The sequence below is a fragment of the Microcaecilia unicolor genome, chromosome 1 (genome assembly GCF_901765095.1).
Source record: "Microcaecilia unicolor chromosome 1, aMicUni1.1, whole genome shotgun sequence".
Lineage (NCBI taxonomy): Eukaryota > Metazoa > Chordata > Amphibia > Gymnophiona > Siphonopidae > Microcaecilia > Microcaecilia unicolor.
The window spans coordinates 683,814,594-683,831,291 of NC_044031.1; the positions used below are offsets into that span (position 1 = coordinate 683,814,594).

Here is a 16,698-nt window from a genome sequence, read left to right on the forward strand (position 1 = left end):
AAAAACAGACCCCCTAATTCTATGATCTTGTGTGCCCATTTTCATGTTTACCCCTAGATTCTATATAGAGTGCCTAAAGATCGAAGCTGAAATCCAGGCACATTCAGCACGCGTAACTTAATTGGCTTAACAAGCGTTGATAATAGCACAACAAGCAATAATAAGCACTAATTGGTAATAATTAGAATTTACGTGCACAACTCGCTAAGCGTATTCTGTAATGAACTGTGCCTAAATTCGAATGCGCGCAGTTCAAAAGAGGTGTGGCTATAGGCATGGAAATGGGAATTTCGTGGGCATTCCAAAATGTATAAGCGTGGTGATAGACTATGGCCCAGTGTGCCATGAGAAGCTCTGAGAGAAGAGGACATTTCTCTGGAGAAGTGACATTATTTTGCTCTGTGCTCTTAAAGATTGTAAACACAGAATTAAAAAAAAAAGAAGAAAACTTTATTAACTAGTCTCCATACCCGTTTCCCCATAGTTTTAAAACTTGAATTTTCTGCCACAGCCTTAACAAATAGACTGTAGAAGGCACAGCAGGGCCTAGTTCAGTCTTAGAAAAAAATAAAAATAAAAAGAGAGAAGCAAGCATTATTATCTAGTTTCCATAATGTACAACCCTTTTCCCCATAGTTTTAAACTAAAACTTACTCTAGAGGTATAAACGTAATAGCCAAGAGTATTAAAAGTATAGTAGTAAGGCTCAAACTGTCCTAAAGGAAAGTTATTGTCTGTTCTTTGCCTGCTGGAGAGGTAGAACTGCTACTGACCTGAATTAGGTATTAATTAAGGTGTGAGGAAGTAGAATATTTGCAAAGGTTACTAAGGGCAATCTGATTACTGGGTTAGCTTCAAAGGATTTGTTTGAAGCAGTCTCCTTAGAATCCAACCTATATAGAGAGGATACGTCCCACTTAACTTTCGTTCTGAGAAGTTCTGAGAGAAGAGGACATTTCTCTGGGTAAGTGACATTATTTTGCTCTGTGCTTGGTAATGTAAAGATTGGGTTTAAAAGAGGAATTGTTGGATATTGATAAACACAGTATTAAAAAAAAAAGAAGAAGCAAACTTTATTAGCTAGTCTCTATACCTTTTCCCCCATAGTTTTAAAACTTGAATTTTCTGCCACAGTATTAACAGATAGGCTTTAGAAGTCAGAGAAGGCCTAGTTCAGAAGTTGTGCAGGCAGCAATAATGGATCACTGCAGCAATAATGGATCACTGCAGGTGCCGGGGACACCTTTAAGGTACACAGAGGAGGGACAGGGTTCAGCGACGGACAAGTAGACGCCGGGGTGCTGCAGAGGAGAGATGTTGATGTGGGGTTACGCTGCTGGGTGGGCCTGTGCCTACCCAGGCCCACCAGTAGCTACACCACTGGGTGGTCCTATCATATTTTGGTTTCCTGAAAATAAGTCTGGCTGCTGTATTTTGAACTGTTCAAAATACTGTTTGGAGTCTGTTTGCGATCTGCTCTTTGCAGCCTGCATAGAGTGCATAGCAGTAATCTAGATGGGTGAGGATAGTGGACTGCACTATGAGTTAGAATACTTCAGTGGGGAAGTTGTTCCTGTTTCTCCTCATTTTCCATATCATGTGGAACGCATTTGTTGCAACCTTTGTGACCTGGGGCTAGAGTGTCAGTTTTTGATCAATGATTACTCCCAGTAGTTTTAGGTTTTCCGAGAGGGGGTTACAAGGTCCTGTCTGTGGTTATGTTGGTTTGTTTGTGCAGTGCTGTAATTACCAGGAATTGGGTCTTGTCTCTGTTGAGTTTGAGTTTAAAGGTAGTAGCCCAGTTTTCTAGTATATTTAGGCTTCCTTTAATTATCTTTGATATGCCTTTTATGTCTTTTTCGAATGGGATGTAGATTGTCACATCGTCAGCGCAGATGAATGGATTGAGGCCTTTATTGTCACGTGTCTTGGTCAGAGGTTTCATCATGACATTGAAGAGGGTTGGAGAAATTGAGGATCCCTGTGGGACTCCTAATTGTGCTTTCCATGTGGAGGACAGTTCGTTTCTCTTTTTGACTTGGTATGATCTGTTGGTCAGGAATTTCTCGAACCATTGGAGTGTTGCTCCACTTATGCTGATCTTGTCGAGTATTCATATTAGGATGTAGTGGTTGACAATGTCGAAGGCTGAAGACATGTCAAATTGTAGCAGTAGTATGTTTCTGCCTTGACTGATTTTTTTCTTGAATTTGGTGATTAATGCAGTTAGTGTCATTTCTGTGCTGTGGCGAGATCTAAATCCTGATTGAGAGTCGTGGAGTGTTGAGAAGTTGTGCAGGTATTCTGTGAGTTGCTTGTTGACAACATTTTCTAGTAGTTTGGCAATAAGGGGTATGGAGGCTACTGGTCCGTAGTTTTTGACATCACTTTTGCTTAATTTGGCATTTTTGGGGATAGGCGTTAGAATGATGTTCTCTTTTTCCTCCAGGAAGAGGCCTGTGGTTAGTAGATTGGCTAAGTAGGCTGTGATGCTTTTTAGGAATTTTGCGGGGGGTTCCTTTATCTGCACTTTGCATTTGACTTGCCATTCCTTATGTTGCTTCTTATTATTTTCAGTCGGATCCTTCTGTCATTTTCTGAAGGATTTTCTTTTAGCTCTAATAGCTTCCTTCACCTCACTTTTTAACCATGCCAGCTGTGATTTGGTCTTCCTTCCTCTTTTTCTAATACATGGAATATAACTGGCCTGGGCTTCCAGCGTGGTATTTTTGAGCAGCATCCTCACCTGATGTAAATTTTTGACCTTCACAGCTGCTCCTCTAAGTTTGTTTTTTTTTCACCATTCTTCTCATTTTATCATAGTCTCCTTTTTGAAAGTTAAATGCTAACGTATTGGATTTCCTGTGTGTGCTTTAAAGCTGATATCAAATCTGATCATATTATGATAACTTATCAAGCGGCCCCACCACCATTACCTCCTCCACCAGATCATGCTTGCCACTAAAGACTAGGTCTAGAATTTTTCCTCCTCTTGTTGGCTCCTGTACCAGCTGCTCCATTAAGCAGTCTTTGATTTAGTCAAGGAATTTTACCTCCCTAGCATATCCTGATGTTACATTTATCCAGTCAATATTGGGGTATTGAAATCACCCATTATTATTGTGTTCCCCAGTTTGTTAGCCTCCCTAATGTCTTGTGTGCAAGGACGGCGAGCCCTTAGGTCCCATAAGGCCCCGAGGGACCTTAAAGAACAGCCGTGCAACCCCAAGTCTTCACCCGCGGCGACCGCCGTTCACCAAGGGTTGAGCCCCCAGCTGCAGGCGGTCAACGGGACTTCAGGAACCACGGGGTGCCAAGCTGACCCGGACAGGGACCAGGAGAGCAGAGGGCAGATGGAGAACGAGAACATCCAATAACAGTCAAAGTTCAGGGCAGGCAGCAGACAACGATGTTGAGATCCGGCAAGAGGTCGAGGCAGGCAGCGAGCAGGGAAAAAACCAGGAACAGTCCAGAGGTCAAAACTAGAGGAACACGAAACACAGAGGAACACAGGAACAAAATGGAAACGGGCCTCGGGAACAGAACCTGAAGCAAAGTTCTAACTCAGTTCTCTTCCTTAAGTACTGTTCAGCATCAGCCGCCCCGCCCCCGCAGGTATAGCCAACCAACCCGAACCTGGCTATTGACAGAGCCCTTCTGATTGGCTCTGTCTGCCCAATCCAGCACCTCAGAGGCGGAGCTCCGGACCCCCGCGCCCGGGAGAAACGAGGACGCTGGCCATTGCGCCTCGGCACCTCCTCCTCCCGCAGCGCAAACACCGCCCCCACAGCCGGCGACCGCGAGATCGGCGGCTGCAATCGCTGGCCTCTGGCCTCGGCCCCGGATTGGGTGGCCATCACCGCGGCGGGCCCCGGCTCCTCGCTGCGGCTTCCGGATCGTCGACCCTCGCCGAAGTGGACGCCGGCTCCCGCCCCCCGCGGCGGAGAAGCCGGAGGGAGCTGCGGACGCGACACCTAATTTCTTTTTTTTTACTTTCTTTATTGAATTTTTTAACAGTTTTTTAACATAGCCTCCCTAATTTCTGATAACATTTCTACATTGGTCTGTTCATCCTGGCCCGGTGGACAGTAGTACACTCCTATCACTATCCTTTTCCCCTTTGCACATGGAATTTCATCCCATAAGGATTGCAAGATGTGTTTTGTTTCCTGCAGAATTTTCAATCTATTTGATTCAAGTCCCTCCTTAACATGCAATGCTAATCCTTCACCAATTCGATCCACCCTATCACTACAATATAATTTGTACCCTGGTATGACAGTGTCCCACTGGTTATCCTCCTTTCATCAGGTCTTTCAGATGCCTATTAAATCTAATTTTTCATTTAGTGCAATATATTCTAACTCTCCCATCTTATTTCTTAGGCTTCTGGCATGCTCATATAGACATTTCAAACTATGTTTGTTGTTTCTTTTTAAATCGTGCTCAGCAGTTGACAGTGTTAATTTGCAATCTTTTGTCTGCTTTTTATTTAAAGATACGTGGAGGGGCATAATCGAAAGGGACGCTCAAGTTTTGCTGAGGACATCCTCGCAAAACATCCTGGTGGAGGGGCGTGGAAACCCGTATTATCGAAACAAGAAGGACGTCCATCTTTCGTTTTGATAATACGGTCGGGGTCGCCAAATCTTGATATTTAGGTCGTCCTTAGAGATGGTCATCCCTAGACTTGGTCGTTTCTGATTTTCGGCGATAATGGAAACCAAGGACGCCCATCTCAGAAACGACCAAATGCAAACCCTTTGGTCGTGGGAGGAGCCAGCATTCGTAGTGCACTGGTCCCCCTGACATGCCAGGACACCAACTGGGCACCCTAGGGGGCACTGCAGTGGACTTCATAAATTGCTCCCAGGTACATAGCTCCCTTACCTTGTGTGCTGAGCCCCCAAAACCCACTACCCACAACTGTACACCACTACCATAACCCTTACAGGTGAAGAGGGCACCTAGATGTGGGTACAGTGAGTTTCTGGTGGGTTTTGGAGGGCTCGTTGTTTCCTCCACAACGTAACAGGTAGGGGGGATGGGCCTGAGTCCGGCTGCCTGAAGTGCACTGCACCCACTAAAACTGCTCCAGGGACCTGCATACTGCTGTCACGGACCTGAGTATGACATCTGAGGCTGGCATAGAGGCTGGCAAAAAATATTTTGAAAGATATTTTTTGAGGGTGGGAGGGGGTTAGTGACCACTGGGAGAGTAAGGGGAGGTCATCCCCGATTCTCTCTGGAAGTCATCTGGTCATGTCGGGTACCTTTTTGTGCCTTGGTCATAAGAAAAACATGACCAGGTAAAGTCGTCCAAGTGCTCGTCAGGGACACCCTTTTTTTCCATTACGGGGTGAAGACGTCCATGTGTTAGGCACGCCCAAGTCCCGCCTTTGCTACACCTCCGATACGCCCCCTTGAACTTTGGCCATCCCTGCGATGGAAAGTAGTTGGGGACGTCCAAAATCGGCTCTCAATTATACCGATTTGGACGACCCTTTGAGAAGGATGCCTATCTTCCAATTTATGTCGAAAGATGGGCATCCTTCTCTTTCGAAAATGAGCCCAATAGTAAACATTTTTTTAGGTATATTAAAAGCAAGAAGCCAGCAAAAGAATCAGTTGGACCACTAGATGACTGAGGGATAAAAGGGGCACTCAGGGAAGACAAAGCCAAAGCAGAGAGATTAAATGAATTATTTGCTTCAGGCTTCACTGAGATACCGGTGCCAGAAATGGTATTCAAAGCTGATGAGTCAGAGAAACTGAATGAAATCTCTATAAACCTGGAAGATGTAGTGGCACAATTTGACAAACTGAAGAGTAGCAAATCGCCTGGACCGGATGATATTCATCCCAGAGTGCCGATAGAATTGAAAAATGAACTTGCAGAATTATTGTTAGTAATATGTAATTTATCTTTAAAATAAAGCATGGTACTAGAAGATTGGAGGGTGGACAATGTAAAGCCAATTTTTTAAAAAGGTTCCAGAGGTAGGGACTAAGAACATTTTGGCACTGAGACAAAGGGGGGGAGGGCTCCACACATCAGACAAAGCAATATGTGAAACTTTTCGGGCCTTTTATCATGAGCTGTATGCTTCCCCAGAGGAAGACGGTCTGCTAAATCAGATGTATTTAGGAAATCTGGCTTTACCAAAGCTTACAATACAAGAGTTGGATAGTCTCAATCAATTAATTACTGAGGATGAAGTCAGTCTAGTTATTGCCCGCAGCCCGCGACTAAAAGCCCCGGGACCTGATGGTTTAAGGGGAGAATTCTATAAATTAATGGAAGGAGGGGTTATACCTGCAATTACTAGATTTTTGAACCAAGTGATAGAGAGACAGAGGTTACCCCCAGACTTGAATAGGGCTCAAATAATAGTTTTGTTGAAACCGGGGAGGGACCCTCTAGAGCCGACATCGTACCGGCCTATCTCCCTGTTAAATTATGATACCAAGTTGTTGGCAAAAATCTTGGCTAATAGATTGGCGAGGCTGCTCCCAAGGTTGATTCATGAAAGTCAAGTAGGATTTGTGGGAGGTAGAGCAGTGAGTAAAAACTTGAGAGCAATATTGACATCACTAGAACACAGCTCGCAGGCGAAGGTAGCATCATTGCTGATCAGCTTTGATGCGGAAAAGGCCTTTGATAAGGTTCACTGGAAGTTTCTTTTTGATACGCTGGAACATTATGGATTTTCAGGGAGATTTGTTGAGGCAATTCATGCTTTATATGCCAACCCATGTGCCACTCTGAGAGTAAACGGGATAGAATCGGAAAGTTTCTGTATTAGGAGGGGCACGAGGCAGGGGTGCCCATTGTCCCCTCTTCTCTTTGTTTTGGTTTTAGATCCCCTTATCAGAGACATCATGGCAAACCCTTTGATCCGGGGAGTTGGCTTAGGGACACACATGTTTAAGATTGCAGCATTTGCGGATGACATTTTGGTACATCTCACAAACCCAAGGGAATCCTTAGATACGTTATTGGAAACCTTTCGTGAATATGGCGACTACTCAGGTTTCCGTATTAATCTAGACAAGTCAGAAGCGCTGGCTTCGCCAGAGGTGAACCAGAGGGACTGGGCTCCTGAATTTCCGTTGAGATGGGCCAGAGAGTCTTTTAAATATTTAGGAATCCGACTCACAATGAATACATTAGATTTATATCAGTTGAATGTTAAAATCTTACTGGAATATACTAAAACTAAATTGGACTCTTGGATGAGTCTGCCACTGTCATTAATGGGACGGATACATGTAGTACAAATGGTGTTGTTTCCGCGCTGGTTGTACGTTCTTCAAACCTTACCCATACGTCTATCGCGGTCTGATTTGAAGCGGATGATGCGCCTTTTCAGTAGATTTTGTTGGGCAGGCAAAAAGCCTAAAGTTAGCCAAAACCAGTTAATAGGGAGCTGGAGACAGGGGGGAATGGGTATCCCGGATGTGTTCCTATATAATCAGGCGTGTTTGCTGCGCCACTTAGTAGATGTGGTGAATGCCACGCAGTATTACACACCTATGGGCTTGGAGGAAGCTTTTTTTGCTCCCTATGATATACAGTGGGGGAAATAAGTATTTGATCCCTTGCTGATTTTGTAAGTTTGCCCACTGACAAAGACATGAGCAGCCCATAATTGAAGGATAGGTTATTGGTAACAGTGAGAGATAGCACATCACAAATTAAATCCGGAAAATCACATTGTGGAAAGTATATGAATTTATTTGCATTCTGCAGAGGGAAATAAGTATTTGATCCCCCACCAACCAGTAAGAGATCTGGCCCCTACAGACCAGGTAGATGCTCCAAATCAACTCGTTACCTGCATGACAGACAGCTGTCGGCAATGGTCACCTGTATGAAAGACACCTGTCCACAGACTCAGTGAATCAGTCAGACTCTAACCTCTACAAAATGGCCAAGAGCAAGGAGCTGTCTAAGGATGTCAGGGACAAGATCATACACCTGCACAAGGCTGGAATGGGCTACAAAACCATCAGTAAGACGCTGGGCGAGAAGGAGACAACTGTTGGTGCCATAGTAAGAAAATGGAAGAAGTACAAAATGACTGTCAATCGACAAAGATCTGGGGCTCCACGCAAAATCTCACCTCGTGGGGTATCCTTGATCATGAGGAAGGTTAGAAATCAGCCTACAACTACAAGGGGGGAACTTGTCAATGATCTCAAGGCAGCTGGGACCACTGTCACCACGAAAACCATTGGTAACACATTACGACATAACGGATTGCAATCCTGCAGTGCCCGCAAGGTCCCCCTGCTCCGGAAGGCACATGTGACGGCCCGTCTGAAGTTTGCCAGTGAACACCTGGATGATGCCGAGAGTGATTGGGAGAAGGTGCTGTGGTCAGATGAGACAAAAATTGAGCTCTTTGGCATGAACTCAACTCGCCGTGTTTGGAGGAAGAGAAATGCTGCCTATGACCCAAAGAACACCGTCCCCACTGTCAAGCATGGAGGTGGAAATGTTATGTTTTGGGGGTGTTTCTCTGCTAAGGGCACAGGACTACTTCACCGCATCAATGGGAGGATGGATGGGGCCATGTACCGTACAATTCTGAGTGACAACCTCCTTCCCTCCTCCAGGGCCTTAAAAATGGGTCGTGGCTGGGTCTTCCAGCACGACAATGACCCAAAACATACAGCCAAGGCAACAAAGGAGTGGCTCAGGAAGAAGCACATTAGGGTCATGGAGTGGCCTAGCCAGTCACCAGACCTTAATCCCATTGAAAACTTATGGAGGGAGCTGAAGCTGCGAGTTGCCAAGCGACAGCCCAGAACTCTTAATGATTTAGAGATGATCTGCAAAGAGGAGTGGACCAAAATTCCTCCTGACATGTGTGCAAACCTCATCATCAACTACAGAAGACGTCTGACCGCTGTGCTTGCCAACAAGGGTTTTGCCACCAAGTATTAGGTCTTGTTTGCCAGAGGGATTAAATACTTATTTCCCTCTGCAGAATGCAAATAAATTCATATACTTTCCACAATGTGATTTTCCAGATTTAATTTGTGATGTGCTATCTCTCACTGTTACCAATAACCTACCCTTCAATTATGGGCTGCTCATGTCTTTGTCAGTGGGCAAACTTACAAAATCAGCAAGGGATCAAATACTTATTTCCACCACTGTATTAGCATTGCTCCATTTACCTCGTAGTCAGCTCCCTTCTAAATTTAAAAAAAGTATAATACTACAGCCCCTTCGGGAGGCGTGGCAGTGGTGGATGCGGCAAATGGGGGGCCAACCACACGTTACAGATCAAATCCCAATCGTAGGCAATCCTGTTTTTGAAGCAGGGACAGATAACCCGACATTTGGCAGATGGCAAGGGCTGGGTATCACAAGATTAGAACACCTATTGTTGGACAATGGGGAAATGATAACATTTGACGCTCTCCAAGATAAAGTGGGATCAGCTTGGGGTAATAGATTTGCCTATGCACAGGTCCGACACTATGTGAAGTCCCTGAGCCAAATACCCCTGAGAGGGCGGATGGGGGAGCTGCTAAGGGTTTTCTTTGAGGAGTTGCAGATAGAGAAACAATCTGTATCAGCACTGTATGGGGCACTGGCTAGGCGTAGGTCCCAGAGGCAATATGTTGATCTTAAGCGAAAATGGGAACAAGATTTGGGGATCTCCCTGGCAACATGGGATGTGTCAGCTACCTTGAAGGGCATACGGGCGTTGGTAACAGATGAGAGGTTGAGGGAGTGTGGTTATAGAGTGGTCCTACGGGGGTATATGTCTAGAACACAACTGGCTCATATGTTGGGGCCGGACAACTCGGGGTGTTCTAAATGCGGAGGGGGTCCCAGCTCGTTATATCATGCATTGTGGCAATGCCCCAAGGTGCGCATGTTTTGGCAGAGGGTAAGAGGGTTTTTGATTCGATTGGGGAACAGAGTTCAAGGAACGGAGCGGCAGTTTCTGTTGGATCAACCAAGAGCGTTTGCCCCATTAGGCGCCCCCGCTATAATGTTATGCAGGAAGCTGAGCTTGGTAGCGCGGAAATGCATTATGCAATACTGGGTCTCATCGGAAGGGCCAGCTTACTGGCATTGGCGCAATCAGGTGCATCTCCTGGCCTCTTGGGAGGCTAGGGATTCAAAACAATCGCCTAAACGTAGAGTGCGCTTTCTGCAGATTTGGACACCATACCTGCAAATGCTTAGTCCAAGGGGACGTAGTCTGCTTGTTAATGCCTGATAAATAGTAGAATAATGGAAAGTATGGATAGCCTGGAGTAGTCAATTTAGTCTAAAGTGGAAATCTGCTTGCAAGGGGGGGAGGTATTGGGTGGGGGGTTGAGTGAGATGTAAATGGCTAAGCTTGGCAGTGATCTAGAGCTTTGATGTTTAGTTACTGATATTTTGTGATAAGCACTATTTTACCTAATGAAGTACTCAAGTGTATGATATTAGGAACAAGAGTCACTTAAAACCTAATGTTAGCATGGGCCAAGGAATTGTTAAGAGGGGAGGGGGGAGAAAAATGGGGACGAAAAGTGTTTGGCGAAGTTGAATATGTTGTAAGAATGCTGTTTTGTATATCAAGCAATGCTATAAGCATATTCTACATTACTTTGTATTGTGAGAATTGTTAATAAAACAGTTTAAACATAAAAAGGTTCCAGAGGTGATCTGGGAAATAATAGACCAGTAAGCCTGATGTTGGTGCCAGGCAAAATGGTAGAGCCGGTGGTGGGCAGCGGGACTGGTGGTTGGGAGGCGGGGATAGTGCTGGACAGACTTGTACGGTCTGTACCAGAGCCGGTGGTTGGGAGGCAGGGCTGATGGTTGGGAGGTGAGGATAGTGCTGGGCAGACGTATACGGTCTGTGCCAGAGCCGGTGGTTGGGAGGAGGGGCAGGTGGTTGGGAGGCGGGGATAGTGCTGGGCAGACTTATACGGTCTGTGCCCTGAAGAGCACAGGTGCGGGTCAGAGTAGGGTATACACAGAAAACAGCAAATATGAGTTGTCTTGTTGGGCAGACTGGATGGACCGTGCAGGTCTTTTTCTGCCGTCATCTGCTATGCTATGTTAGAGACTATTACAAAGAACAAAATTGCAGAGCATATTCAAAAGCATGGATTAATGAGACAAAGCCAACATGGATTTAGTGAAGGGAAATCCTGCCTCATCAATCTATTACATTTCTTTGAAGAGATGAACAAACATTTTATTTTTATTTTATTTTTGTTATATTTGTACCCCGCGCTTTCCCACTCATGGCAGGCTCAATGCGGCTTACATGGGGCAATGGAGGGTTAAGTGACTTGCCCAGAGTCACAAGGAGTTGCCTGTGCCTGAAGTGGGAATCGAACTCAGTTCCTCCGTTCCCCAGGACCAAAGGCCATTCCTCCGGTGAACCGATTAATATTGTGTATCTGGATTTTCAAAAGGCATTTGATAAAGTACCTTATGAAAGACTCCAGAGGAAACTGGAGAGTCATGGGATAGGAGGTAGTGTTCTAGTGTGGATTAAAAACTGGTTAAAAGATAGGAAACAGAGAGTAGGGTTAAATAGTCAGTATTCTCAATGGAGAAGGGTAGATAGTGGAGTTCCCTAGGGGTCTGAGCTGTGACCGCTGCTTTTTAACATATTTATAATTGATCTAGGGAGTAATTAGTGAGGTAATTACATTTGCTGATAAAACAAAGTTATTCAAAGTTTTTAAATCGCAAGAGGATGTGAAAAATTACAAGAGGACCTTACGAAACTGGGAGACTGGGCATCCAAATGGCAGATGGCATTTAATGTGAGCAAGTGCAAAGTGATGCATGTAGGAAAGAGGAATCCGAACTATAGCTACGTAATGCAAGGTTCCACGTTAGCAGTCACTGACCAGGAGAGGGAAAGGGATCTAGGTGTCATCAATGCTGATACATTGAAACTCTTTGCTTAGTGTGCGGCAGCAGCTAAGAAAGCAAATAGAATGTTAGATATTATTAGGAAAGGAATGGAAAACAAAAATGAGTAATTTATAATGCCTTTGTATCACTCTATGGTGCGACTACACCTCGAATATTGTGTGCAATTCTGGTCACCACATCTCAAAAAAGATATAGTGGAATTAGAAAAGGTACAGAGAAGGGCGACAAAATGATAAAGGTGATGGGATGACTTCCCTATGAGGAAAAGCTAAAGCGACTAGGGCTCTTCAGCTTGGAGAAAAGACAGCTGACAGGAGGTATGACAGAGGTCTACAAAATAATGAGTGGAGTGGAATGGGTAGACATGAATCGCTTGTTTACTCATGCCAGAAATACTAGGACAAGGGGGCATGCAATGAAGCTACAAAGTAGGAAATTAAAACGGATCGGAGAAAATATTTCTTCACTCAACGTGTAATTAAACTCTGGAATTTGTTGCCAAAGAATGTAATAAAAGCAGTTAGCTTAGTGGGGTTTAAATAAGGTTTGGATAGCTTCCTAAAAGTCCATAAGCCATTATTAAAATGATCTTGGGGAAACTCCACTGCTTATTTCCAGGATACGCAGCATAAAACGTATTGTACTGTTTTGGGATGTTGCCAGGTACTTGTAACCTAGATTGGCCACTGTTGGAAACAGGATGCTGTGCTTGATGGACCTTCGGTCAGTCCAGTATGGCAATACTTATGTTCTTATGCTCACAAATCTATGTGCAGGGATTTATGCCACATTTTCAGTGGTGTAAATAGAGGTGTGCATAGTTTTAGGCATTGTGGTATCAACTAAGCATATTCTATATACTGCGCCTAAACAAGGTGCCGATATGCTTAGGCGGAAATGTTTACCGTGTGGGTTTTTTAGACGCCTTAAATAGTATCTGGCCCTTAATGTGCAAAATTGCATGTGCAGGTTATACAATACTGCCAATTATGTGTGTAACTCAATTATTAAATTAGGAGTAAACTGTCGTTAACAATCAATAGTTGGCTATAATTGGAGTTAATCTGGCATTAATTGGCACAGATTTGCGGTTACGCACCTAATTGCATTTAATCGGCATAGTGTGTGATTTCTTTAGCACACAACTGCTAGGGGGTGTGGATGTGGGAGGAGCATGACAGGTCAGGGGTCTGTCCAGCACTTACATACTACGGTTGTAATACTGTCAGTTAGCAGTTAGGTGCAAACAAACCTATAAGACTTTTGGGCGCTCGTTTTCAAAAAAGCAAATGTTTTAAAAAGTGTCATAAAGCAGCATTCGGAAAAAAAATCTTCTCAAAATCTCCAAATTGATAGTTTTGAAACATGTTTTGCAAAAGTCTACCTATGCAATTCATCTGCAGTACATCCAAATCACAAGGGGGCATGTCAGGGATGTGTCAAAGGCAAGATTAGGGAAGGCGTACCTAACACTTCGACATTTTACAGCCATAATGGAACAAAACGAAAACGTCTAAGGCGAAAATCTAAACGCTTTGGTCTTGACCTGTTTTAGAAGAAATAAGTCACAAAAAGGTGCCCTAAATGACAAGGTGACTACTGGAGGGAATCAGGGATGACTCTCCCAGAAGTCACTGACCCCCTCCCACCCCCCAAAAATGTGAATAAAAATATTACTTTCCAGTCTCTATGACAGCCTCAGATGTTATAGCCAGGTCTATTGGAACAGCGTGCAGGGCCCTGGAGTAGTCTAGTAGTTGGTGCAGTGCACTGTAGACAGGTGGACCCAGGCCCATACCTCCCTCTACCTGTTACACTTGTGGTGAAAACTGTGAGCCCTCCAAAACTCACCAGAAACCCACTGTACCCACATACAGGTACACCCATAAGGGCTATTGTAGTGGTGTAGGGGGTAGTGGTTTTGTGTGGTTTTTGGAGGGCTCAGCAGACAAGATAAGGGAGCAACGTGAGATGTGTATCTGGGAGTATTTATATGATGTCCACAGCGGTGCCCCCCTAGGGTGCCCCACTGCTTTGCTGGAATGTCTAGGGGACCAGTCTGCTAAAACTGCTGGCCCCTCCTACATCCCAATGGCTTGATTTTCTATGTTTTTCACTTGCACATTTTGTTTTAATGCCTGAAAAGATAAATGCACAGAGCACAAAAACTTGTTATAAACTTTATTTTGGGGGGGGAAAAAAGATAAATGTTTTGTGGTTTCAAAAATGGTCATGTTATCCATTCAGATTTGGGACATTTAATGCAAAACGTCCAAAGTCTGACTTGGACATCATATTGAAAATGACCCTCCACAGATATCTCTGAAAACCAACTTTTTCACCGCTGCTTTCAGATAGCCAGCAGGGATTTGGTCAGTTGGTTGAAGTTGTAGCATTTGTGAATTTGTAAACTTTGAGAATTTTGGATTTTTTACATTATTGATTTAATTTTCTATTGGAATTTTAGATGCACTTGGTTGATTGTCTATCTCTGAATCTTTCCTTTAATTATTTGGAATTCCTTTCTTCTCTTACTGTTAGTATTGTACACTGCTTCAACTTGCCTGTGCTAAATGAAGCAAATTTAAAAATAAACCATAACAACAGCAAGGAAATGAGGCAAAGAAGATGAGGGCTTCCAAAATTTGAAATATGTAGGACCCCATCTAGGACCCGACATGGTTGTGTTTCAGCGTGTGAGCCTGGTCCTAGATGGGGTCCTACATATTTCAAATTTTGGAAGTCCTTGTCTTCTTTGTCTCACTTCCTCGCTGTCGTCTACACATCCATGAGGTTTTGGATTGTCTCCTCCTTTGTGCTTTTCCTAAATAAATCATAAACCAGCCATTGAACTAGTGTAAGTGCTCGTGTCTAAAATTAGCTGCGAACTTATACTAGTATTGTATACCAGCAATTATGCACACAATTGCTGTTATAGAATTTGCGCTTAGCGCATACTTTAAACACCTAACTTTAGGGGACATTTTCAGAATTACCCCTGATCATGTCTCTTAATATAAGAAAACCTGAAGAAACTTCCAACTTGGGTCTCTTGTACAAAGAGAAGCCTATCAAAAAGCTATTTCAATAGCGACTTTTCAACCTGCGAAGCTGATTTTGAGACCTGGGTTCTAACAGATGAGTTACATATTAATGAGGCTGTTGCCACTATCATAGCGCAGGGAAGGAGGTGACTGCCTTCATATAGAGTTGTCTCCTTAGAGCTACTGTTCCCTGTAAACTGAGTGGGGGGTGCTGTTTCCCTATCACATTTTCAATAGTGAGGGACAGGCAAGCTCTGCAGGACTCCAGAGAACCTTCCTGTCCCTAGAAATTAAAAATACAATATTGAAGCACTGCCCCACACTGGCAGCAATGCAGCTGGAGGACTACCACTCAGCTTACAGAGCATAGTGCTTAGAGCCCACGGTGAAATGAGAAATCTGCTGCAGGTGATATGATATAATATCTAGAATTACTATGTGCTCAATATATTTATGTTTCTCACTGTTTACTTCAATGTTTTTGCAGTGCAATTTCACAATCTAGAAGCAGCTCTTCTTACTCCAAACTTCAGCTTTCAGGTTCAGCGGCTTTGCGAAATTTCCTTCCTGTCACACGAACGTCCGGGTTAAACCTGAGCTGCTCAGATCATTAAAGCGGCAGCCTGGATGCACCGTGTATAACAGAACTATTCTGAAAGTAAATTAATGGATTGCTGTGATCAGATGTAACTGGTGAAATATGTCATTCTATGAACTTTGGTGGGATGAGCACTGCAGCTCCCTAGGGGAGGGGCGGGGAAAGGATGGTACAGCCTGTGGTATGTGCTAAGCTTACAAAAAGTGGAAATAGTTCAGGGGTCAGTATTCAGCTGGCAATGGTCAGTGTTTGTTTAAAGCTGGCTGCCACTGGCTAAATTAGATCTGGAAATTCAGTGCTGACCCCTATCTGGGTACTGGCACTAAGTATCCGAGTCTGGGGAAGCTGCCAGGTGTTGTCTGAGTGCCACTTGTTTGATGTCCTAAATTAACCAGATAGCTATCAGGGTAGTGCTGCCGAATATCGATGATGCTGAGGTAACTCCTGGCTCTGCCCTCGGGCTGGTCCGGCTGTAACCTGATAGTGCCAAATCAGTCAGGTAAGATATTCAATTGCACTATCCAGTTATATCCTGTTGGGACCCTTTCAGAACCCAGTTAATGAGTTCTGAATATTGCCTTCTTAGTTTTTAAAGGGTAGTCCTACAAGAAACGTCAGTGTGTAGAACAGCATGTTATTGCACAGAAACAGAAGAACAATGCTCCACACAGCAGCATGAAGCACGAGGCCGAAAGAAGGCTTTCCCACTTGGCATATTTTCAAAGCACTTAGCCTTCCAAAGTTCCATAGAAACCTATGGAACTTTGGAAGGCTAAGTGCTTTGAAAATGAGCCCCCCAGAACCTGGCCCAGACTTTTCTGGATTGTGCTCTTTGAAGATATTTTTATGACATCTGAGCAGATAATTTGAATGTCTTCAGTGTTAAAACTCCTGATGCAGGCTATACAGCTGAAACACGGCCCGTACCGAGTCTATTTCAAGATGTTATCCAGTTTGGAATAATCAAATAAAGATTTGACTGTCACCACTGGTTTTTTGGTGGTTTTTTAAGTCTCCATTGCTTTTTGTGCTTTGAACAGCATTTTATACAATGAAATAAACTCATAAAATTGCCCGAGGATCCAGGTGTATCAAAAATTGGTACATAAAACCATAGCACCAAGCTTTATGTGATATAGATG

General features: G+C 44.1%; 1 protein-coding gene across 1 annotated transcript in view; it reads left to right on the forward strand.

Moving 5' to 3' along the window:
* Positions 1-16,260, forward strand: part of LOC115461610 — a 59,159-nt gene extending 42,899 nt beyond the window's left edge. The window contains exon 10 of the mRNA XM_030191569.1: positions 15,446-16,260. Within this exon, the coding sequence (XP_030047429.1) occupies positions 15,446-15,572 (127 nt within the window). The 3' untranslated portion in view covers positions 15,573-16,260. The remainder of the gene's footprint in view (positions 1-15,445) is intronic.
* Positions 16,261-16,698: the final 438 nt, after the last annotated feature.